General features: G+C 47.6%; 1 protein-coding gene and 1 long non-coding RNA gene across 6 annotated transcripts in view; one reads left to right on the top strand and one right to left on the bottom strand.

Annotated features, from left to right (window-relative positions):
- Nucleotides 1-25,030, top strand: part of Znf746 (zinc finger protein 746) — a 143,718-nt gene that overhangs the window by 107,611 nt on the left and 11,077 nt on the right. Inside the window, exons 1-4 of one of the 5 annotated variants that reach the window (XM_069997018.1) lie at nucleotides 10,633-10,936; nucleotides 13,594-13,893; nucleotides 14,025-14,106; nucleotides 15,419-15,532. In XM_069997018.1, the coding sequence (XP_069853119.1) occupies nucleotides 10,913-10,936; nucleotides 13,594-13,893; nucleotides 14,025-14,106; nucleotides 15,419-15,532 (520 nt within the window). In that variant the 5' untranslated portion in view covers nucleotides 10,633-10,912. Of the gene's footprint in view, nucleotides 1-10,632; nucleotides 10,937-11,562; nucleotides 11,715-12,086; nucleotides 12,167-13,593; nucleotides 13,894-14,024; nucleotides 14,107-15,418; nucleotides 15,533-25,030 lie in introns of those variants that run through there. The other 4 variants (XM_069997017.1, XM_069997019.1, XM_069997016.1 and 1 more) reach the window with 4 other exon arrangements.
- LOC138809907 (uncharacterized) lies at nucleotides 4,749-10,472 on the bottom strand. Its single transcript, XR_011366972.1, has 2 exons — nucleotides 10,116-10,472; nucleotides 4,749-5,113 (listed from the first exon to the last, which is right to left on the bottom strand). It is a non-coding gene; the product is annotated as an uncharacterized lncRNA (long non-coding RNA).

Genomic DNA, 25,030 nt, shown 5'->3' with positions numbered 1-25,030 from the left:
CTCAGTGGTAGAGTGCTTGCCTAGCATGCATGAGGCCCTGGGTTCCATTCCTCAGCACCACATAAACAGAAAAAGCTGGAAGTGGCGCTGTGGCTCAAGTGGTAGAGTGCTAGCTTTGCACAGAGAGGTTCAGGGACAGTGCCCAGGCCCTGAATTCAAGCCACAGGACTGGCAAAAAATAGTAATAGTATATGTACATATATACAACAACAATATACATACTGAAAGGAACTCCAAGACATGAAAACAAAAGATTTTGCTTTTAGTTTTTAGTTTTTGATGATTCTGTCTTCTTTACCTTCTGTACCTTATATATTCATATGTATATCTTTGTGGGGAAGGGGAGGTCACAGAACTCAGAAGAAAAGGGTGAAAAAGTGCAACCGTGGAGCTCACTGGACATTAAGGAAAGTAAACTATACAGCTTGTGGGTGGAGATTGGGGGGAGGGACTGGGAAAGAGTGAGGGAACAGAAGACACTGTAAGAAAGGAAATGTACTCATTACCTGATTCATGTAATTGTAATTCCTCTGTACATCACCTCTATAATAACAATAAAGTAAATTAATTTTTTAATGTACTATGGAGATTCTTCTTAGCTTTCTAGTTACAAGGGAAAGAAGTCAAGTCCCCCTACAGACCAAGCTCTCACTGGTCTGATTTCTATATTGTATTCCCCAGATTTTCATCTGAAGAAATGTTTGTAATTAACATGGCTTAACAACTTTTGGCTTAGAAAACAGCATCTAAGTTTCAAACTTGACAAACAGAATTACTGGAGATCTGACCATCTGATATCTCCCCATTCACTCTATCCTACAGTCACTCACCGCTCTAATCACACTGAATTTTCTTGTCCTCATCTACATATATCCTCATTGCCCTGATGTGTTGGACATTTTCTCTCCTGTCTGAAATATTCCTTGGCCGCCTTGACTGTCCAACTAACTCCCTCCAGTTTGAGAAACCTTCCCTGATTCCCAGACAAGACTTAGTTTTCCCTCCCCACTCAAATCAACTTTGATTTCACATTAACCCTCTTGTTATCAATTTGCATAGCCATAGATGGTGAGCTCCTTGAGGTAAGAACTGCAGCTTTCATTATTGTATTCAACCCTCGGTAGTTTGTATTGAACAAATGAGCATGCATATCTATTTTTCTAGGTCATTCATAATTTCAGATGTCCTTTGTCTAGATGGATGTATAAATTATTCCAATATTTTTTCTTTATTTGGAATTCATATTACATCTCTCAGACTGTCTCTAAGCACCAGCAAGAGACATAAAAATCTTTGCAATGCCCCCAAGCCCTGTGTTTTTATGTAGAAAATATGGTCATCTTGACTATGTACCCTTCATGTTTAATACCAGGCTAAGAACTCAATAAGTATCTACTGAGTAGATTTTGTCCCTAGCCAAGCTAGAGATGACTCAGTGTTCCTATAAAACATCCCTAATTTTGTCTAAGTAGCCTTTGATGTGACATCTTTCCTCCACTCTGAAAGCTATAAGGAAATATTGTATTCATTATGAGATCATCAAATATTGATGGTTCAAGGATCAGCCTTATAAAGCTTCAAAATACCTTGTAAATCTGAGTCAGAATCTGAATAATAAGCTTGTTTCTATTATAATTACTAATGTCACCACTAGGGTAACCTGTGCTCCTGAGTTACATGGTGGGAAGTGTAATTTTTTTGTAACTAGTACACTATTTTCAAAAGCTATTGAGAACTTAGAATTGAATTAGAATTTCAATAACTTTCATTATTAAGCTTTTTTCTGTTTAAATCATTTTATTAGCATATGGGGCTTTGTTGTGGTATTTCCATACACAAATACAATGTATGTTGATCACATTAAACCTTTTTGGTCTTTCCTATCCCCTTTCTTTTAACTTACATCTTCTCCCTCTTTAACTAGCATCTATGTATTGCCAAGAAGATTTCATTTTGACATAACTATATTTGCTTATGATACACCCCGATCAGATTCACACCTTCCTCCTCCCTTCCCACATTTATTAACAATAGCAACAGGTTTCATTGTTCTACTTTCTTTCAAACATGTATAGAGTGCTGGGACAGTTATTAAATTTTTAAACATGAACTGACGTTCATTTCATACATTCTGGATTTTTTTTTCTATTTTGAGAGTTTGCTTAAAGAAAGTTTTTTTGTTTTTTGTTTTTTTTTTTTGGTCAGTTGTGGGGCTTGAACTCTATGCCTGGGTGCTGTCCCTCAGCTCTTCAGCTCAAGATGAGTACTCTACCACTTGAGCCACAGCGCCACTTCGTTTTCTGGTCGTTTATTGGAGATAAGAGTCTCAGGGGGCTTTCCTTCCCCGGGCTGGCTTTAAACAGCAATCCTCAGATCTCAGCCTCCTGAGTAGCTAGGATGACAGGTGTGAGCCACCGGCGCCTGGCTGAAAGTATTCTTTTTTTTTTTTTTTTTTTAATCGTGGGGCCTGAACTCTGGGACTGGGTGCTGTTCCTCAGCTCTTCAGCTCAAGGCTAGCACTCTACCACTTGAGCCACAGCACCTCTTCCGGCTTTTTTCTTTTTGCTTATGTGGTGCTGAGGAATCGAACCCAGGGCCTCAGGCATGCAAGGCAAGTGCTCTACCACTGAGCCACCTTCCCAGCCCCCGAAAGTATTCTTTTATGGCACTCTTCATCCTCAGCTGGTGGAAGATGTACTCCTTCCTGGGTAAGTTCAATCCTGTGGCCTTCTACTTTGCTGTGGGAGCCCGGTCTGCCCTGGTGTTCAGTCCTTCATTCCTACAGTTCATAACACTGACCTCAAGGAGGACAGGGGCACCAGCATGGGCCACTCCCCAAGCTGTGGACACTCAGCAACTCTCTTTGGTTGGGCAGATTTCAACATCACCTTATCAGAGTAACTGAGACTAAAGAAGATTCTAGAAAACACAAAGGCCATCAGGGATATCAGAGCCCTGAAATGTCTTCCACACACGTATCATGTGCCCACCTCACCCCTAACTATGCACATCAGAATCTTCCTTCCAACTTGTCTGAGGCACCCCAGAGTTATGCTTCTCAGAGACCTGACCCTTCTAGAAAGAGGCACAGAGAGCAGCCAGCTAAACCAGTAAGCCACCAGTTTTTTGTTTTTTTTTCTAGTGATCAATACATCAAAATTGTCTTTTAAAACTTCAACTATGGCTGGAAATGTGGCTTAGTGGTGGAGTGCTTGCCTAGCATGCATGAGCCCTGGGTTTGATTCCTCAGTACCACATACACAGACAAAAAGCTGGAACTGGCACTGTGGCTCAAGTGGTAGAGTGAGTGCTAGCCTTGAGCAAAAGAAGCTCAGGGACAGTGCCCAAGTCCTGAGTTCAAGCCCCAGGACTGGAGGGGGAAAAAAAGCCCTTTCAACCAGCATGAAAGTTTTATAAAAGAGACTATACGGTTTACATGGATTGTTAGACAATTCAGCCCAACATCTGGCTTGCTGAGGGCCACTGTAGAACCCATGTTCACTTTTCTCTCCTTGAGTGAGCTGGTATAGAATGTTCCTGAGGCTCTTGTCCATAGTCAGCCCACCCTGAGGGCAATCAAGTCCCCCAGCTCTCAGCAGAAAAGCTGGAGAGGCAGGAGCTCCTCACAGCCGAGACTGGGAGAGCATCACCCTCACCTTGCCCCAGCGGATTCTGCTCAAACAGTTGCACTTGCTCTATGAGAGAGAGTCCCAGAGCCAGCTACAGGTTCACCCACATTTTTCTTTTCTAATAGCCACAGGGGCACATTCTCTAAGAGACCTTCAGGCAGTGTCTTCTTCTCCCTGTAGTGGAGAGGTAGTGAGAAAGGCATGTAAGTGAAATCAAGCCTGAACAGCTCAGGAGGGCACTGGTTCCAATGGCTAGACAACTTCCACCAAGTTCTTCTATGAGTCAGAATAGACTACATGTAAGCTGCGATAACCAGAAACCCCCAAATCCTGGGAGTGATTATGAAGAAGTTTGTCTCATGCTAATACCGTATGTTCATCATGGGCTGGCTGGGGATTCTGTTCAAGATCTCTTCTTGTCAGTATGCAGGCCAAACAGAGCAGCAGTCACCTTCTCAAATATTGGGGTCATCCTGTGTGGGCCTCTACCCTGTAATTAAGTTGTATACTTCCACGCACAACTCATTGGCCTGAACTTGACACGTGGTCTGACCGAACCAGAAGTGCCCAAGAAGTTCAGCTGTGGTCCTTAGGGCAAGCCTACTGGAAATATTTGGTGAGCTGCAATAACTACCATGAGCTTTTTGAAAACCTAGGCTGTGTCACTGGTCTTAAAGGAAAAGCTTAAGCACAAGGGAGCAGCGGGAAAAATAAAGATCCAGCCATGCTGCACCTGCCTAACAATAGGAAGTGCCCCAGGAGCTCATAGGCACACACCCCGTCTGTGTAGTCGGAATCAGAATCGTGTGCTTCCTGCATTTCTCGTCCCCTGAACTGATGTTCAAGGTCACCAGTCTTCTCACGTTTCTTCTGGGCAGTTCGCAGATGCTGAGTGACTTCACCCTTGGACTTTTCTAGCAATGCTAGAAGGGTTGAGGGGTGGGGGTCGGGGGGGGGGAGGGGTAGTAACGTTAGACCAAAGGAAAGTAATGAATACTTAGGATCACAATTTATCATACCACATACATCCATCAGTCAAGACTTGTACTAAATCCTTCCTTTCTGTTTTCTGAACCTAACCTGGTTATAGGCACTAAAAGAGAGACAAGAGACATAAGGTAAAATCTCTGCTGTAGAGAAATTTATAATTAATAAGGTGAGGTAGGACACTGTCCATTAGCTCACATATCATTTGTCTTTCCGTGCCAAATGAATAGTCCCAAGTTAAAGTTATCGGAGTGTGCACTGAGGCAGTTTTCTGCAGGCTTGAAGAATTGGGCCTGGAGCTGGCTGGGAGACATGGAGGCTGGATGAGGGAAGGCATAGACGTAGGAAGTCTCCTGCTTATCATGACACGGGTGGGGACAGATTGAGCCACTGTTACTGATGGAAGGAAAGGTCATGGAAGGTCTTAGAAATTCATCCATTCATCCATGCCATTGTTCCTTTTGTAAACAGAGGCTGGAATACTTGGCGGTAGATTCCTGAAATAGGAGGAAACTTGGTCAGTCATGGTTTTCCACACTCACCCTTACTGCAACACATACAAAATACTTGTTCAACAGAATCTTGTGTGTGTGTGTTAACACTCTAACACTTGAGCCCCAGCTCCACTTCTGACTTTTTGGTAGTTACTTTCCTTCCTCAGCCTCCTAAGTATCTGGGATGACAGGTGTGAGCCATGGGCACTTAACAAACTTGTTTTTTATTGTTGGTTTCTTTTCAGTCATGGGGCTTGAATTCTGGGCCTGGGCGCTGTCCCTCAGCTCTTCAGCTCAAGGCGAGTGCTCTACTCCTTTAGCCACAGCACCACTTCCAGTTTTCTGGTAGTTTATTGGAGATAAGTCTCAGGGACTTTCCTGCCTGGGCTGGCTTTGAACTGCAATCCTCAGATCTCAGCCTCCTGGGTAGCAAGGTTTACAGACATGAACCACCAGCTCCCAGCCTGACAGACCTTTTTTAAAACAGGTTTTCCACTGTACTAGAAATTTTTTCTGGTTGTTGTTGGTGGTGGTGGTTTTTGTTGGTTGTGGTGGTTTTTGTTGGTTGTGGGGCCTGAACTCTGGGCCTGGGCACTATCCCTCAACTCTTCAGCTCAAGGCTAGTGCTCTACCACTTGAGCCACAGCATCACTTCCGGCTTTTTCTGCTTATATGGTGCTGAGGAATTGAACTCAGGGCTTCATGCATGCAAGGCAAGCACTCTACCACTGAGCCATCTTCCCAGCCCCTGTACTAGAAATTTTGATTCAGTGGAGCTTCACCAGAAACACTAATGGAGCAGGTCTGAAATCCAGGCCAGGTGATGACTATGTAGAATGCTCCTGCCCAGCATGCCAACAAATGCTCATCTCCCATCATGTCATTTCTGTTACAGGCGCTCTCTTCTTCCATTCAGACACAACACCCTGTGCTGCCCCGGATGTCTTCTGTATGTAAATGTCAGTGGTTTGGGCAGGTACACCCTTGCTGCTCTCTCCTGTCCATTATCACTGCTGCTGTGTTTACTCAGATCTTTTCTCATTTCTTGTCTGGACGGCTGCCACAGCCTCCTGACTCATCTCTCACCTCCTCTACCTCTCGCACAATTTATCAACCACCTCAGGTAAGTCTCTTATCAGCCCTCATTTTGGGTTCTTTTCTGCCCAACCACAGTTACCATCTCTAGATACTTTAGTCTGAACACAGTTTAAGTGCCTTTGCACTCAGGTTATTATCCAGTTCAACCTCCTGCTGTAGCTTGGAAGCTGAAAGTCCCCTAGGATCTTATGTTCAAGGCTTGTTCCCCAGAGTGGAGCCATCAGGAGGTGGGAGTTGCTCAGTAGTAGAGTGCTTGCTTAGCATGCCTGAAGTCCTGGGTTCAATTCCTCAGTACTGCATACACAGAAAAAGCCGTAAGTGGCGCTGTGGCTCAAGTGGTAGAAGGCTAGCCTTGAGCGAAAAGATGCTCAGGTACAGTGCCCAGGTCCTGAGTTCAAGCCCCAGGACTGGCCAAAAATAAAGAGGTGGGAATCAATCTGAAGCTTTGAGTCATCAGGAGTGTGCCCTCAAAGGGGATTGGAGACCCCAGGCCTCTCCTCACTCTCTTTTACACCCTAGCCATGAGATAAGTGGTTTCTCTTCTTCCATTCATTGCCTGCCTGCAACTGGCCATCCAGCCACCCCAACAGAGGCTGGAAAGCAATGAACCCACCAATCGTGGACAAGAACATCTAAATTCAGGAGCCAGAATAAATCTTTTTCTCTCTATGATTTAATTCTCTATTTTGTGATGTGACAGAAAGCTGACTAACAGAGATGCACTGTTATTCCAGATCCTAGTCAAATCAGATTCCTGGTCTATACCTTTCCACCCCGAATTTTTCTGACCTCTTACTCAGCTCATACTTCTACCACCACCCTATGGTCCGAAATGCTCTCCACCTATTAAAATTCTGCAAGATACAGTTCAAGCTTCATGTATGCTATCAATCAATACATATACATTTAAATGTATGCAGTGTATATTTTCTTATCAGTTGTGCAGCACAGGGTTGGCTAACTTTGGGGAATACAAAGATAAACAAGTTATGATCCTTGGCCAAGTGGAAAACCTATCCCCAAAAGAGGCCAGAGTAGACAATGGGAACATGTAATCTGAAGGTTTCTCATTCCCACAGCTTCTTTGGAAATAAAGTAATCTATAGCAATTCCTCCTAAAGTTGATGGTAATTTTTTATTGAAAATTGAGAGTTAACCTGACAATGTCATCTGCCCGCTGGCCCTCTGGGGTTGGGGGGTGTCAACTTTGTTCAAAAGGGTCATCTCCCATTGGATAATAAGAACCAACCCAAACAGAAGCCCTACCTTGGGAAAGATTCTTCTGGGGGACTCCTAGCAGCACCCTGCCCCTCCCGTTTAGGCCCTCTAGAGGCGAGGAAAATCCCATCATCAAAGCACTAAGGTCCCATCAAGCCAACATCCTGCCTCCTTAAGCAAGACTAGGCCCCCTTCTCCAAGATAATCCTCAAGCAGCCACTCCATGAAGGGACTGGCCAGCACAGGGTGTCGTGAGAATAGTAGCAAATAATCATCAGGAATTAGGTCACAGTGAGAAGGGAGGCAGATTTTCAATTGAGTCCAATATCAAAGCAAGTCAGTGGTGAAAGGAAGTGACTATCTAGCATCTGGTTCTTCTTCTCTGATGATCAAAGAATCAAAAGGTAGGCAGAATAGGAGTAGAGGCAAAGTTTACTTGAAAGTAAGAGTAATATGTCAGGGGAAATGGAGGGAAAGCTACTGCAGGTTGTAATAAACTGCCAACCTGAACTCCTGATTGGGAGGTCGGACTCAACTACTTCCCAGATGAGGAGAAGAGCACAGACGTCCTCTGTGCAATTGAGAAGTGGGGCCTGGAATCCAATGGCCTACTGTAGGCCTGTGAGGTCCCTCTGTTTAGTCCTTTTGGTGAGTCTTGGCTGCTGTGGCATCAGGCTGGGTCATCGCTCACCATACCTCAAGCAGAGGGGGCATCTGTCCCCTCTGGGGTCTGCTCCAGACTCATGAAGGTCTTTGCTCTCTCAGAGGTGTTTTCTCACTTTCCTAGAGAGGGGAGTACAGGCTCCACCAAGACTTTCTGGAAGCAGAGGGGATGGTGTGGGTTCCATGAGCATTTCCACTTTCCCGAGAGTCCCCAGGAAGAAGAGGGGTGTCACCTCCAACCAGGTGCTGTCCCTCCCTAACTGCCTACGAAGTTCAAAATCTCCTCTGAGGAGGCAGGATTCAGAGACATTTCCAGACCTACTCCAAACTGTCCACCTTACAGTAGACAAGAAACCAATTGACTTAACCAAGAACTATTATCCATGGCTGGAATGTTCCAGATGTTCCTCAGTTCTTACAAAAGATTAGGATGGTGCAGTAAAAGAATAGGAAGAGTAAGAGGATGCTGAAGAGTGATTTATTAGGAAAGCAGAATTATACCTGAGGGTGAGTGGTTGGCAGTTGGGTAAGAATGGACTGTCGGGAAGCTGTAGGGTCTTGGGTTTTATCCCATAGGGTGGGGTCACTAGATGATGTGAAATCAGCCCTTTCCCCGCCCCCCCCCCCCACTGTGGCATTCCACCAAAGGGTTGGACCACTGTGCAGAAGCTGCCATTCAGTTTGATCCTCTTCCCATTTAATTTTCTTTGCTGTTCCCCGTTTAATTTTACCTGGGGAGGGGGATTCTTAATAATACAGGGTAACTGAAATATGAGGATCATGGTTCAAAACTGGCCTGAGAATAAAAGTCCATAAGACTCTTATTTCTAAGTAACCTGCAAGAAGCCAGAAGTGGAGTTGTGGCTCAAATAGTAGAATGCCAATGTTAAGCAGGGCACCAGTGGCTCATGCCTATAATCCTAGCTACTGAAGAGGCTGAGATTTGAGGATCGTGGTTCAAAGCCAGCTCAGGCAAGAAACTCCGTGAGACTCTAATCTCCAATAAACTACTCAGAAAACCAGAAGTGGTGCTATGGCTCAAGTGGTAGAGAGCTCGCCCTGAGCTGAAGAGCTTAGGGACAGCGCCCAGGCCCAGAGTTCAAGCTCCACGACAAAAAAAAAAAAAAAAAAAAAAAAAAAAAAAATTGCCAATCTTGAGCAGAAGCAGCAAAGGGACAGTGCCCAGGCCCTGAGTTCAAGCCTTAGTAGTTCCACCAAACAAGAGTTTTTTAATAGAAAAATAAAAGTCTCATGCAATAAAAGTATAGAAAAAGATCAACCATCAAAGAGTGACATATTCTGTACATAGTTTTTTTGTGGTAGTGTTGACTTTTGTTTGCATTTTCTGTAAAATTCTTAAATTCAGCAACAACAAAAATATATTAAAGGGGAAAGTCAAATATAGGGAGCAGGCCTCCCCCAAAGAATAGGAGTAATAGCTTCCTCAAAGACAAGAGCCAGAAAGAATTCTATTTTTATACATTGAGAAAAATGCATCTGGTATGATCCTCTGCACCGTACATCAGGTCAAGAGTAAGCGCCCAGGGACTCGCTCCAGAGGGAATTCTGAAGGACAATGCCCCCTGGGCACCACAGGAGGGCCCACACCGGGTTCTTTCCAACCTGGTTGGCGTTTTAATGGTTTTTATTTTTATTTTTTTTACGACTTTCTCTCCCTACCTGAGAATATTCTCGTGATAGCCAAATAAAAACATGAATTACAAAAAGTTACAAAGTGCATTAAAAAAAAAAAAAAAAACGGACTGTGGCCTCACCTGAGGAAGCGACTCAGCCTCCATTTCATGTGTTCGCTTCCAAAAGGTATTACATACGGTATACAGAGAATGTACAACCCACATGCCTCCGTAACATGATTGAAGATACCATTTGGTTTATGTTTACCCACATGCTATCACTTGCACACACGGGGGAAGCGCTGGGCAGGCCTGCACGCTGCCCACCAACTTCCTTACCAAAATAAGAGCGATGGCCCGGGGCTCAGGACTCGGTCCACGGAAATACTCACCCTCAGTAACAGACCCGTCGTGGGGACGTTTTGCCCGACTGCCCGGCGGGCTTTGCCTATCTTTTCTTCCTCTTGTTGGAAGAACCTGCTCCATTCCAAAGCAAGCACAGCGTGCCCGGCCCCCAAAGCCTCGGGGAGACCGTGCCGGGCCGCGCTGGGTGGCCCCGCTCCCCAGGTCCCCAGCTCGCCCGCCGGCCGGGCCGGGCCGGGCGGCGCCACGGAGCGGGGGACCGGAGATTCGCGGTAGCCGAGTCCCGCGGACGCGCGGCGGGGCCTGGGCAGTGACTCAGCGCGCGGCCGCGGACGAGCGCGGCGCGGCCCCGGAACGGTGGGCGAGGGAGCCTGCTGGTCCCGGGAGGTCAGTTCCCGCGGGCCGGCGGGGGCGGGGCGACGTGGGGGCGGGGCGTCATCGGGGCGGGCCCGCTGGGGCGGGGGCGGGGCCGCCGGCGGGGGCGGGGCGGGGCGAGACGCGGCGGGGCCGCGGGCGGACGGGCGGGCGTCGCGCTGCCGTTCGCCTCTCTGGCTGCAGGTGGGGCTGTGCGGCCGCGCTGCCTCCAGGAAGCCTCACAGGCCTTCGTCGGCCGGGCCGCGGCGCCGGCTCCCAGGATGCAGTGTGGACCGGCCGGGCGCTGACGGCAGCGGTGCGTCTGCGGGCGGAGCGGCGGCGGCAGGCCGGCCACCGAGCAGCGCGGCCGGGGAACGCAGGCTCGGGCTGCGACGCCCGCGGAGAGGACCCGGCGGCGGGGCCTGCGCCGCGGCGGCGACTTCCTCCGCGCCGGGCCGGACAGCGCAGGGCCATGGCCGAGGCGGCCGCGGCTCCGGTAAGGGCGGCTCGCGCGCTCGGACGCGCGGCCTGGGGCCCCGGGCGGCCCGGGCCCGGCGCACGGCACCGCAGGCCCTAGGGAGGAGTTCCGGGAACCGGGCCGGGCCGGGCCGCCGAGCCTGGAGCGCTGGCGAGCGGGGCGCGGGGTCCGCCGGGGCCTACGGCGCCCGCCGACCAGACCCCGCAGCCCGGGCCGGGCGGAGCCGAGCCGGGCGGGGGGGGGGGGGGGCGGAACGGCCGTCCCGGCGCGGCGCCGGAGCTCGCCCCGCGCCGAGTCCCGCAGCCCGCGGGGCTTCCCGGCCCTGCCGCGGCCGCCGGCCCCGCGGCGTCCGCGCCCCCCGCCCGCGCTCCTTTCTCTGCCGGGCGATCGGCCCGTGCCTCCCCCCCCAGCTCCCCCCAGCGGCCTGGTGGCACCTGGGCGGCGCGCGGCGTCGATTCCGCAGACCCCGAGCGCCCCACTACGTGCCCGGCTCGCCCGCGGCCGCGCGGCGGGGAGGCGCGCGTTCGTCGCGCCGGGCACCGTACTCGGCCCCGTGTAGGCGTTATTTTGTCCTCCCCGAAAACCCACGGGGGTCGGTGCCGAGACTGCCTGCCGTACTAAAGGAAAGCCAGAGACCCGGAGAAGTTAACTTGTCCACGATCACACAGCTGGGCAGTGGTGGGAGGACACGGTCGTTCCCAGTTCGAGGACCCGATGGGAAGCTGCCGGGTATACCGGTAACAATCATCGGCAGCACCGGAAGAAAGCGGCCCGCCACATCCAGAGGAAGCACACGGTGGGGACAGGGGCCGGGGGCTGTGCCGCAGACCCTGCCTGCCCCGCTCAGCCCCGCATTCTGTGCTGCTGGGATTTAAGCTAGGCTCTCCAGGCGGAGCTAGATCTCGTGGATCTTTCCAGGAAGCAGCGAGGGCTTAGGGCAAAGGCATATGAAGACCAGATAGTGCAAGAACACACAGAAGTCCATGGGCCTGGAAGAGAGGGCTTTGCTATGAGGCTGCAGAGGTGGAAGGGATTGGAAGGCCTGGCCTTGGTCAGTTGGGTGAACTGTAGGAGGATCTGGCACCCTTTATACCAGCAGAACCCCAGAGCTTCAGCTTCCTGGCCACTCTGCCTTAAGGTGCAGGGCTGCAATACAACCCAGCCCCTACCTGTCCCTAGACAAGTGAAGGCTTCAGGTTCACAGTCCCCATGAACATGAAAGATTGCAGCCATCCATTTGAAGCAGAGGTAGGATTTCAGAGGGTAAGGAGAAGGGGGCAAAATGCTAAGGGGAGGCTGGGATAGATTGGAGCTGGCATGACCCCAGTCAGGGTTGATCCCAGTCCCCAAGCCCAGAGCCCTGTTTGCCTGTCCAGGCCTCTTTAGAGAGTAAGGCTCTCTTCCTCACCAGTCTTTCCCCTCCAGCAGCTCTGTGCCCATCCTTTGACACCCAGCAGGAGTCCTGCCTTGGTCAGGCAGACCCAGAACCTCTTGTGTACAATCTAGGCAGATTTTTCTGCTCTTCTTTTGTCCTCATTTTCTGAAGTGACTCCATGTTCTGCTTCACAGTGACTCTAATGAATCCGCATGCTGGTTCCTCGAAGTCACTACTTTGCAAGTAGTTGCCAGGCTTCTGTTCAAGAATGCATTTCTACAATGTTATAAGGACAATCTATCTTCAGGCATGCTATAGTAGGAGTTCCTGTCTGCCCAGAAGGTGCAGCCAGTAGTCCAGCCTCCCACCAGAATTATACTAGGTCTTCATCCCCAGCTGGTGGTTGATCAAGCTTCTGTTAGTTTCCAGTGACAGGAGCACCATGTTTTTTGGTTATTGCTTCATGTATGAAAGCAGACCTTGTGTACATGTCTGTTCTGGTCAGGCTTTAGGTTATGTTACTGGTCCCCATCTTCTTGATGTGTGAGACAGCGGAAACTGAGGGAGAAAAAGTCAGAATTTCAAGGGGTTTGAGCAGTGTCAAAAAAAAAAAAATTCAGCTCTTTAATCGACTTGAGATTTTCAGCAAATTTAGCTTGTCAGGGAGGGTTAGTTAAGTAAGGACCAAGTCAGATTTGTCCTGGAATAAGACTTGGCCTTTAGGCTTTTCTATTTATCAAGGAATAGGAGATGCTTTTATAAAAAAGCAGTTGAGCAACAGTCTTGTTTGTGCCTCTCGGTGAAGCAGCTGGGTTTTTGCTGGGTCATCATCGTAGATGGTTCCTGTGTGCTCATGACAAGCGTGCAGACTGGGCACTAGTAAATCTGCAGTTTACCATTTCTCCACTGAACCGCCCCAGCAATGCTAAGTCACTGTTTATTTTGCAAAATCTCACTGAGTGCCTGCCATATGTCAAGCCCTGTGCTGTGAAAAGATGCAGTAGTGCGGGGTGCTCATGGGATAGGGGCATGCAGGAAATGACCAGACAGGATGGGTATGCCCCAAGATAGGAGTCAGCAGTGTGCTGGAGATCCTGGAGGCGAGGAGCCTGCCAGACACAGGCCACACTTGAGATACAGAGGTGTCCAAGTTGAGAACTGGTGCATGATACAGGGTATCTCCACTTCTCCCAGATAACGTGCTTCCCACTCATCGCCTCGCGCCCTGAGGCCTAGAGGAGATAGGCCCACAGAGCAAGCAGATGCAATGAATAATGCTGATTTCTCTTATTTCTGAAAGATTTCCCCGTGGACAATGGCAGCTACAATTCAGGCCATGGAGAGGAAGATTGAATCACAGGCTGCTCGATTGCTTTCCCTAGAAGGTCGAACTGGGATGGCAGAGAAGAAGCTGGCCGACTGCGAGAAGACCGCTGTAGAGTTTGGGAACCAGCTGGAGGGCAAGTGGGCCGTGCTGGGGACCCTGCTGCAGGAGTACGGGCTGCTGCAGCGGCGTCTAGAGAACGTGGAGAACCTGCTGCGGAACAGGAACTTCTGGATCCTGCGGCTGCCCCCGGGCAGCAAAGGAGAGGCCCCCAAGGTAGCCTCTGGATGCCCTGGAGTGGGGAGCCCAAGGGCCCATGCCTGTGAGCGTGTGGGTAGGCGAGGTGACCCTTGTGGTTCCAGGTGCCCCTGACCTTTGATGATGTGGCCTTGTATTTCTCTGAACAGGAATGGGGCAAGCTGGAGGACTGGCAGAAAGAGCTCTACAAGCACGTGATGCGGGGCAACTACGAGACGCTGGTGTCCCTGGGTAAGACCTGATGTGTATGCCTCCATTAAGTGGGATTTTACAAGACTCTAGACTTCTCTCCATGCTGCTTCTTTTCTTCTCAGTGAAATATAAATCCCCAGATAACGCTGAGCAAAGAGAATCCCTCCTCCTAATGGTGGTACAGGATGGCAGGTCACATACTCCCTTCTGTCTGCTGGAGTGGCAGAATGAAGGAGGCAGGCCCCTTTCCTTACAGGTCCAGAGATGGACATCTCTTCTTGCTGAGACCCTTGGGTGAAGTTACCACCCCACACTGGAAAAGGACTTCTTTCCAGTCATAACAAACCACAGGGTTTGTGGAGAACATTGCCTCTTGCAGAACACATTGCTTCCGTGTCCCAAAGCCTGTCTTGCCCCAGCCCCCAAGGGAACTGCCCAGGAAGGGCCTGGATTCTGTTTCTTCTTGGCCTTTTTTCCTCTCATGATGGCTTCTGTGTGACCCCAGAGCAAAGGGCAATCAGATATGTTTGGTGGGGATGGGAATGGTTGCAGATGGGATGTTATATTCTAGTTTGCAGATAGATGTGTATCCCAACTTTATCCAGAAGCTGTGTAGCCAGCATCACTTATACTTAGGACTAGATAATTGTTGCTTAGGAGCTGTTGTATATAGCCAGATGTTCAACAGCAACCCTAGTCTCTGCCCACCAATGCCTTCTCACCCCTTGAACTCTACACAAGATCATCTCCAGACAGCAGCAAAAGTTGCCTACTCTTTTTTTTTTTTTTTTTTTTTTTTTTGCCAGTCCTGGGCTTGAACTCTGGGCCTGGGCGCTGTCCCTGAGCTCTTCAGCTCAAGGCGAGCATTCTACCACTTAAGCCACAGCGCCACTTCTGGTTTTTTCTGTTTATGTGGTGCTGAGAAATTGAACCCAGGGCCTCATGCATGCAAGGCAAGTACTCCACTGAGCCACCTTTCCAGCCTCCAAAATTGCCTACTCTTGAGAACCACTGTTCTATCCCAGTTAAGATAGTTCATTTCTAGCTGGGCACAAGTGGCTCACAACTTTAATCCTAGCTGAGAAGGCTGAAATTCAAGGATTGCAGCTTGAAGCCAGCCTAGGCAAGATAGTCCATGAGACTCTTTATCTCTCATTAACCAGCAAAAAGTGGAAGTGGAGCTCTGGCTCAAGTAGTAGAATGCTAGCCATGAGCAAAAAATCCTAGGGACAGCATCCAAGTCCTGGACTCAAGCCCTAGGCGTTTCATTTCTAGACTGTTCTTAGTTTTCCAGCTACCTGTCCCTGTCTGACATGAACACAGCACAGGTTAACTTCATGTCTTTCCTTAGACTATGCCATCTCCAAGCCTGAGGTCCTCTCCCAGATTGAACAAGGCAAGGAGCCCTGCAGCTGGCGTCGTGCTGGTCCCAAGGTTCCAGAAGTTCCTGTGGACCCAAGTCCAGGTGAAGGGTTGGGAGATGGCTAGGGAATACCAGGTATTGGGATGGAGGTAGCAGCAGAGGGCCAAGAGCAGTGTTTCTTATTTCCAGGTTTCCTGGAGAAAGTTAGCCTTGACCTTGATGTTTGACATCTAAGTCTTTCGGAGTTGAGTTATAACTTCTAACCTACTCACCCCATTCTCTCCCAGCTAGTACTTTCCATCCAGGCAGCCATACCAGATTTGAACCAGGGATGCAGAATTAGGAGATGAGAGAAGAGAACAGTGACAGGGAAGATAGTAGCATGTTGGAGACAGATTCATTCAGTTTTGCAAAGAATCCTCACAGTTGTCCTTACGTGCAGTTGTAGTTGCTGAATATAAACCCATTGGGAAGCTGTATATGATTGGAGCCCTGCACTCACTTAAGGTGAATGTGGACACAGGCTAGCCGCATGTCAGGTTTCCTTGGAGCTAATTAGCACCTTTGCAAGTTAGGGAAGGAATATATGAGAAAAGCCAGATTCCTAAAGAAATCTGCTGAATAATTTAGCCAGAAAGATTCTGCCTCTGTTTAGCCTCTGCTTCCCCTCTTGACTGTCTCATTGCCTGACCACCTACCTTGGTTTCTCTTTCTCTGACACTTGCTCAGAAGTCCTCCTGTGGTTAATTCATATATGTTCAAATGCAGTCTCCATGTTTGTCGCTTCAGCTCAATTAGATATGGATTTTATCAAGGGCAGAAGCAGGTTATAGGGCTGACCATACTGCCAGCTTGTTACTGACAGTCTTAGCAGTGTAGTTCAACAGGTGAACTTTGAGAGTCCTCTAGATGTCGAGGACAGTGTGACGACTGCAGGGTAGAAAGGTTTGCCTGGAGGAGGCCCAGGAGAGGCAGCCTCCACTTCTGAACCTGGGTAGGAGGGCAGGGTGACTGTTTGCATTGTGTTTGTTGCATATCTGGAACCTTCCCTGGCTCCTATGCCATCGTCAGTGAGGGTAAGTGGGGGCCCAAAGATAAGCACTTACTGATAAGACCCTTTCCAATACTGGCTGTCCACTTGACCTTGTTGGCAAGAATCCCTTACAGCCTTGCTCGCTGTCCTCAGTCCCAAGCCTCCAGGATCCCCACTTGGCCCTCAGCTCTATATGTCTTGATCCATACCCCTGTCAGCCCTCATCTCCTTTTTTCTCACCCCCTGTAACTCTTGCACAGATCTTTACGGGATCCACAGTGCCCAGCAAGACCTCTAGGCCTAATATGGCTGGTGCTCCCTCAAGTACTGTTTGCTTGCTATGATGATACTCTAGACAGTACCTCTGCCAGCCTCCCTCCCTCCTCTCTAGAAATCCCGCCCTGGGAGCTCAGGATTGCTTGGACCTCTGAGTACCTCTCACCCTTCTTGTTTTGCTTTTTGTTTTTTGGGGTTTTTTTCTTGTCGATCGTGGGGCTTGAACTCTGGGCCTGGGCACTCTCCCTGCACTCTTCAGCTCAAGGCTAGCACTCTACCACTTGAGCCACAGCGCCACTTCCATTTTTTTTCTGTTTATGTGGTGTTAAGGAATCGAACCCAGGGCCTCATGCATGTGAGGCAAGCACTCTACCACTGAGCCACCTTCCCAGCCCCTCTCACCGCTTCTTGCTCCTCCTCCTGCCCTTATTCATTGCTGAGGCAGTGTCCACATGGGTGGTTCTTGGCCCTTGTATGGATGAAGTCACTGTAACCCTTCCCATCTCCATTCTTAGCATGACACTCTGACCTGTCACCCATCCTTCCAGTTTTCTCTTCACTCATCCTCATTTCAGTCCCTCTTCTGTGGTTATTCCACATTAGCTGCCCATCTGCCTGAACCTGCTCTGGCTTCTTTGTATTCACCCTGGTATCTACTCATTTGTCTACGCTGTGGTCCAAGGCCTAAGGCCTTACGCATTGCCCCATGCCACCTCCTTAAGGGCAACAAACAGTTCCGTGTTGGCCCCGTGAGACTTTGGCATCTCTCGGTGACTGCCTCATTTCTCTGCCCTTTACAGATGACCTCAGTAGGGAGCAAGTGTGGGTCATCTCCCACCGGTCTTTGCTCACTCTCCTAAAAACTTCTTCCACCAGCCTACCTCCTCGTGTTCATGAGGTTACTGAAAGCATGTTTGGGAAATTGGCCACCAGGGCTTACTCCTTTTTTTTTTTTTCTAAAACTGAATACTATAGACAAGATAATTTGTAAAGAAATTTCTTTCTTTTCTGGAGGCTGGGCAGTCAAGGAGACACATCTAGTGAGAACTTCCTTATTAGCAGGACTCCACAGTCCTGAGGCACTAGAGGACGTCTCCTGAGAGACAAGGTCCTGGCTCAGGTCTCCTGAATTCCACTGGTGTCATCGTGAGCACCAACCCTCATGATCTCACCTAATCCTGATTATTCTGAAAGACCCCATCCCTAATACCATTACCAAACATTGTTTCTAACACTAGAAAACTGGACACACCCAAGCCATAGTGCTGCTTCCCAGAGTCCTGTCTTTGGGTATACAGACACTTCCTTTTCTGGGAGGTCTCTTCTCCCCCTCTTTCCTTCCCTCTTTAGCTGTTTGCTGTGGCCTTTGAACAGTTTCTACAGTGGCGTGGGCTCCATCTCCCATCATCTCTCTGTCATTGTGGCCTCCACACAGATTTCCTCAGACTTCAAGCTGTGTCTGTTGAGGTTGAATTGGATTGGGATATCTCAGCTCTGCTCATGCTCAGTCCTCGCCCTCTGCTCTGGACACCATAGAGTGAGTGCTTTACAGCTCACATCCTGACTTGACTTCTCTGACACTTTCTCTTTGCTCCAGTACCCTTGCGCTTCACCTCCTACCCAGGATTCTGGGTGTGATTTGTTCCAGATCACAAAGCATCACCTATTATAGCTATTTCACATTTATAGGCCCATTGTAGGCCTGGTCCCCTTTCCCATTAGAATGTAAATTCCAACAGGATAAAATTTTCTGTTTTGTTCATGTTATTATTCTAGGCACCTAGAATATTACCCACATAAAGCAGGGATTGAATACAGTTGGTTTTGTTTGTTTTTTTTTTTAATGTGCTGAATTTCCTCATTTAAAATGTGTGTGTGGCCAGGTGCGGGTGGCTCACACCTATAATCCTAGCTACTCAGGAGGCTTATCTCCAATAAACACCAGAAAACCAGAAGTGGCGCTGTGGCTCACTTGGTAGAGCGCTTGCCTTAAGCTGAAGAGCTGAGGGACAGCGCCCAGGCCTAGAGTTCAAGCCCCACAACCAACAACAACAAAAAAAAGTGTGTGTGGTGTGCCTGTAAAATACAGTCTGATACTCCTTACATCCCATAGGTCTCCCAGAAACATTCTTCACTAGGACAATGGTTTGTCCTGAAGATGACTCAGTCTTCCTTCCATCTACATTTTATATCTGCTATGGACATGGGTGGCGATAAACAATCATAATTTGGTTATTGTTTTCAAATTAATATTTCAGTATTCTGTATTTCAGATTTATTCATGTTGATATGTAGATCAAGCTTCACTTTAGCCCAGCACTGGTGGCTCACGCCCGTAATCCTAGCTATTCAGGAGGCTGAGATCTGAGGATCAAGGTGCTAATCCATGAGACTCTTCTCCTCCAATTAAACAGCAAAAAGCTGGAAGTAGAGGCTTGGCTACACTGAAAAAGCCAGGCTAGAGTGAGCACACAGCCTTGAGTTCAAGCCCCAGTACTGGCACACACAAAAAGTGGAATTCCACTTCAAAGGGTTTGATGGACCTTGGGTAAGAACTAGACTGCCTGAAAGCTCTCAGGGATTTGGGTCTTATCCAGAAAGGTGCGGTTACTAGGCAGTATGAAATCCAGGCTCTCCCCTTTTGGCACTCCCATTTTATAGTTTTGCTACTGCTTTGAGGCCACCAGAGGCCACTGCTTAGAGGTTGATGGGGTGAGCAAAGGAGTCAGGTGCCTGTGCATTAGATCTTTTTTGCAGGTCCTCCTTCTTTTTTTTTTTTTTTTTTTTTTTTTGTCGGTCGTGGGGCTTGAACTCTGGGCCTGGGCGCTGTCCCTCAGCTCTTCAGCTCAAGGCGAGCGCTCTACCACTTGAGCTACAGCGCCACTTCCGGTTTTCTGGTGGTTTATTGGAGATAGGAGTCTCACGGTCTCTCCTGCCCGGGCTGGCTTTGAACCGCGATCCTCAGATCTCAGCCTCCTGAGTAGCTAGGATTACAGGCGTGAGCCACCAGCGCCCGGCTGGTCCTCCTTCTTGATAGGAGGAGTTGGTTCCAGAAAGATGTAGAGTCGTTATCTTAACCATTGGTCCCAGGATGTTGCCAACTGAGGATTTAGATTGGAGTCTCCAATCCTGGCGCATTTTCTACTTCCTACCCTTGACTACTCAGCTGACTGACTTCCAAGAGGTACCTGCTTTCTAACATCTTTGTCCACTCTTCAGAATTTATCTTTTTAACATTTGGATGCAGGTGAAATGGCATATTGGTTTAGTTTGTATTCATAAAGTTGAACCCCCTTTTTTAAAGTTTGTGATTTCTCCTCTTGTAAATTGTCCTTTTCTGCTTTCCTGCTGAGTTGTTTTCACTTTATTGTTAATTCTAATCTGTGTACAGGTTCTAGATACTAATCCTTTGTTATTTGTATTACAAATAACTAGTCTGGCAGGTCTTTTAACTGTGTAGTCGGGCTGGGAAGGTGGCTCAGTGGTAGAACGCTTGCCTTGCATGCCTGAGGCCCTGGGTTCGATTCCTCAGCATCACATAAGCAAAAAGAAAAAAGCCGGAAGTGGCGCTGTGGCTCAAGTGGTAGAGCGCTAGCCTTGAGCTGAAGAGCTGAGGGACAGCGCCCAGGCCCAGAGTTCAGGCCCCACAACCGGACCCCCCCCCCCCCAAAAAAAAGAAAAAACTGTGTAGTCTTTTTATAGTGATTTTTTTATTGTTGATACAATCAAACACATCAGCCTTCTTCTTTATGATTGGTATATTTTCTGCCATAGATATCTTGCCTACCCCACTCAAAGTCAAAAAGATAATCTCCTAGATACTTTTTTCAGTCATGGGGCTTGAACTCAGGGCCTGGGCTCTGTTCCTAAGCTTTTCTGCTCAAGGATAGTGCTCTTCCACTTTGAACCACAGCTCCACTTCCAGATTTCTGGTGGTTAATTGGAGGTAAGAGTTTCATGGACTTTCTTGCCCAGGCTGGGTTTGAACTGCAATAGATCTCAGTCTCCTGAGTAGCTAGGATTACAGGTATGAGCTACCAGCACCTAGCTCATCTAGGTTTTTGTTTTTTTTTTTTTTTTTTTTGGTTTTTCATTTGTTTGTTTTTTTCTGTCGGTGGTGGGGCTTGAATTCTGGGCCTGGGCGCTGTCCCTCAGTTCTTCAACTCCAGTTGAGCACGCTACCACTTGATCCATAGCATGACTTCCAGTTTTCTGGAGGTCATGTGCAGATCAGAGTGTCATGTACATTCGTTCTGTATGGGATGACTCTGAACTGCAATCCTCTCAGATCTCAGCCTCCTGAGTAGTTAGGATTACAGGCGTGAGCCACTGGTACCCAGCTTAAAAGATTTTTATAAAAATACCTAGGAGATGTTGGGGCACTGGTGGCTCATGCCTGTAATCCTAGCTACTCAGGAGGCTGAGATTTGAGGATAGTGGTTCAAAGCCAGCCCAGGCAGGAAAGTCCATGAGACTTATCTCCAAATAACCACCAGAAAACTGGAAATGGAGCTGTGGTTCCAAGTGGTAGAGCACTATCCTTGAGTAAAAAGATGCTCAGGGACAGAGCCCAGGCCCTGAGTTCCAGCCCTAGGACTGATACACACAAAATCCTTTTAAACTTTTGCTTTTCTTTTTTTTTTTTTGGTCGGTTGTGGGTCTTGAAATCTGGGCCTGGGTGCTGTCCCTGAGCTCTTCCGCTCAAGGTTAACACTCCCACTTGAGCCACAGGACCGCTTCCGGCTTTTTCTATTTATGTGGTGCTAAGGAATTCAACCCAGTGCCTCATGCATGCGAGGCAAGCACTACCACTGTGCCACCTTCCCAGCCCACTTTTACTTTTCAAATTTAAGTCTTTATTAGAAATAACATGCATATTACAAGGGAGAATTTAAACTTTTTCCCTACAAAGACATCTAGTTTTCCAGGGAGTATTTTCTCCTTTCTCCACTGATTTGGAATGCATCAAGTTTCCACACATGCACGAAGCTGTTTTGGGACTCCTGTTTCTTCCTGTTGGTCTCTGTCTGCCAACCTTACCATGGTCTGTACATCTAGTAGACTACGCCTGCCCTGCCCAATCTTCAAAATTTCTCTGGCTATGATTGGATCTTTGCTTTCCCATATGAATCTTTATGTTAACTTCTCAAGAAAATACTGTAGGAAGCTTGACTGGAAATGCTTTTACTGTGAAATTTAATTTCTAGAAAATTGCCATCAGTATAACATTGAGCTTTTGTTTTCTTTTCTTTTTTTGAGGGCGGGGGGTCCGGACGTGGGGCCTGAACTCTGGGTCTGGGCTCTGTCCTTCAGCTCTTCAGCTCAAGGCTAGCGCTCTACCACTTGAGCCACAGCACCACTTCCGGCTTTTTTCTTTTTGCTTATGTGGTGCCGAGGAATGGAACCCAGGGCCTCAGGCATGCAAGGCAAGCGTTCTACCACTGAGCCACCTTCCCAGCCCCAACATTGAGCTTTTGTATACGAGAAAGGAGACTCATTTCATTAAGACTTTATAATTTTTCCTAGTAGTTGTTATTTATCTCATAAGTGGGACTCAGACTTAATTACATGGTTTAGATCATTGTTACAGGGGCACAGGTATGCTGTTAAGTTTAGTTAAAGAAAAATACTGCTCTCATTAGGTCTAGTGAGTTGTTTATTTAGATGTTCTTTGTTTGTTTGTTTGTTTTTGGTCAGTCATGGGCTTGAACTCTGGGCCTGGGCACTGTCCCTGCGCTATTCAGCTCAAGGCAAGCGCTCTACTGCTTGAGCCACAGCACCACTTCCGGTTTTCTAGTGGTTTATTGGAGATAAGAGTCTCACAGACTTTCCTGCCGGGCTGGTTTTGAACCATGATCCTCAGATCTCAGCCTCCTGAGTAGCTAGGATTGAAGGTGTGAGCCACTGGCACTCGGCTTGGTTTGTTTTTATTTGACAGTTATATCTTCCACAAATAACTCCGAATTTTCTCTGTCTTTTGTTTTGTTGTTTGGGGTTTGTTTTTTTGTTTTTTGGTGGTTTTTTGTTTGTTTTTTTGTTTGTTTTTTGTCTGTTGTGGGGCTTGAAATCTGGGCTTGGGCGCCCGTCCCTGAGCTCGTCAGCTCAAGGAGAACACTCTACCACTTGAGCCACAGCGCCACTTCTGTTTTTCTAGTGGTTTATTGGAGATGAGAGAGTCTCATGGACTTTCCTGCCTGGGCTGGCTTTGAACCGAAATCCTCAGATCTCAGCCTCCCGAGTAGCTAGGATTACAGACATGAGCCACCAGCGCCCAGCAGGAGGGGTTTTTTTAACGTGTGTTGTTTTGTTTTGTTTGGCACTTTCCAAGGATGAAACTCAGGGCCTCATGCATCTTTTGTAATTTTTGTAAGTTCAGGTTTTGGGTTTAGCAATTTGGGAAAGACATCAATAAATAATCACAATGACAGTTCTGAAGACAACACAGCACTAGTGTCCACACTGAGTATGATTTATCAGCTCTTTTTGTGTGTATATGATCCTCCTCTCTGACAGGCAAGGGTTCTATCACTAAATATACCCTAAACCCTTCTATTTTTTTTTCTTTTTCTTTTTCTTTTGAGACAGATCTCCCTAAGTTGCATAGTGGCCTTCTACTCAAGATTCTCCTGTCTCCACATCTCAAGTACTGGGATTACAAACATACACCGCCCCACCTCACTGATTTTAGTTATTTATTTGCAGTGCTAGGGGTGAACCCAGGGCCTTGTACATACTAAACAAACTCTACCACTGAGCCACATCTCTAGCTTTTTACAGGGTTTTGCAGGGGCTAATCCGTTATAAGAGGGAGAAAGTTCATTGTTTCTATTTAACCTCCCCTCTGACAGTCTCTCTAAGAAATAGAATCCCCAACAGGTCTTCTTGTTCCACTTCTTTATAGGCTTTTGAAGATACTCTTAAAGACACTTTTCATTGTGTTTATGGCTCAGTGTGTATTTTGATATGTCATATACTGGGGTTCCTATTTATTTATTTTTGTCCCCATACTGGGGCTTGAACTTAGGGTCTCGGTACTGTCTCTTAGCTTTTTTACTCAAGGCTGGTGCTCTTCCAACTTGAGCCATAGCTCCACTTCTAACTTTTTGCTGATTAATGAAGAATCTCACAGACTTTTGTACATGGACTGGCATCAAACCTCAATCCTCAGATCTCAGTCACCTGAGTAGCTAGGATTATAGGAAGAGAAACCAAGCACTCAGCCATTTTTCCAAGTGTCTAAATTACAGGTAATAGTCAACATAATACAGAATGATTTTTATGTAGCACCTAGAGTGAGAGTCAACATCTGAATTCCCACAACCAATGTAAGAATTGGATCACAGCCAAAACCTTCCCGAGTCCATGTCATAGCCCTCTCTTCTCCAGATAAGTAGAACATTCAGAAACCAAGCAAATCATGTTCCTTACCTTTTTAAACATTTTATTCTGTATATAATTCCAAATTCCATTGTTTACTTTTGCCTATTTTTGGACTTTCTATAATGATGTCATACCTCTTTTGTGACTCTTGGCACTATACATATATACTATACATATACATACACATATACATATCACTGGTGGGTTTTTGTCTTATTTCTTGTGTATGTTTTGTTCATTTGCTTGCAAGCAAGGATAGTGCTCTTCTGGGAAAAAAAAAATTATGTGTGGGTTATAGGAAAGTTGGGTGCTTGACTTTTTTACCGGGAAATTTCCATGTCTCTGAAATAAGTGTTCCAGTGTTGTTTTTCTCCATGGGGCTGAGGACCAAGCCCGAAGCCATGTGCACGCTGTGCAAGCACCTAGCCCTGGCATGCCACCCAGCCTATGGGATGCTTTGCATTGCAGTATGCTCAGATTTTGAGTCTTCAACAATTGAGAAATGTTTCTCTACCACAAGGTCATCTCCTACTAACAGTTTTCAGATTTCTTCAAGTCATTAATATCAGGAATAGATTTTTTTTTTTTTTTTTTTTGTCAGTCATGGGACTTGAACTCTGGGCCTGGGCATTGTCCCTGCGCTCTTCAGCTCAGGGCAAGCACTCTACCACTTAAGCCACAGCACCACTTCCAGTTTTCTGGTGGTTAATTGGAGATAAGTCTCACAGACTTCCCTGCCTGGGCTGGCTTTGAACTACTATCCTCAAATCTCAGCCTCCTGAGTAGCTAGGATTACAAGTGTGAGCCACCAGTGCCCAGCAGGAATAGATTTTGTAGTGAGCATTCTTCTTCATAGCCTTCATTTTATTCTTTTCCTTTGCTATTTCAGCAGCTTTCCAATTGTCTCATCC

This window comes from Dipodomys merriami, unplaced genomic scaffold (assembly GCF_024711535.1).
Source record: "Dipodomys merriami isolate MVZ:Mamm:240054 unplaced genomic scaffold, mDipMer1.0.p SCAF_5, whole genome shotgun sequence".
Taxonomy (NCBI): Eukaryota; Metazoa; Chordata; class Mammalia; order Rodentia; family Heteromyidae; genus Dipodomys; species Dipodomys merriami.
The sequence above is the reverse complement of the archived record's forward strand: the minus strand, read 5'-3'. Positions and strand labels throughout refer to the sequence as shown.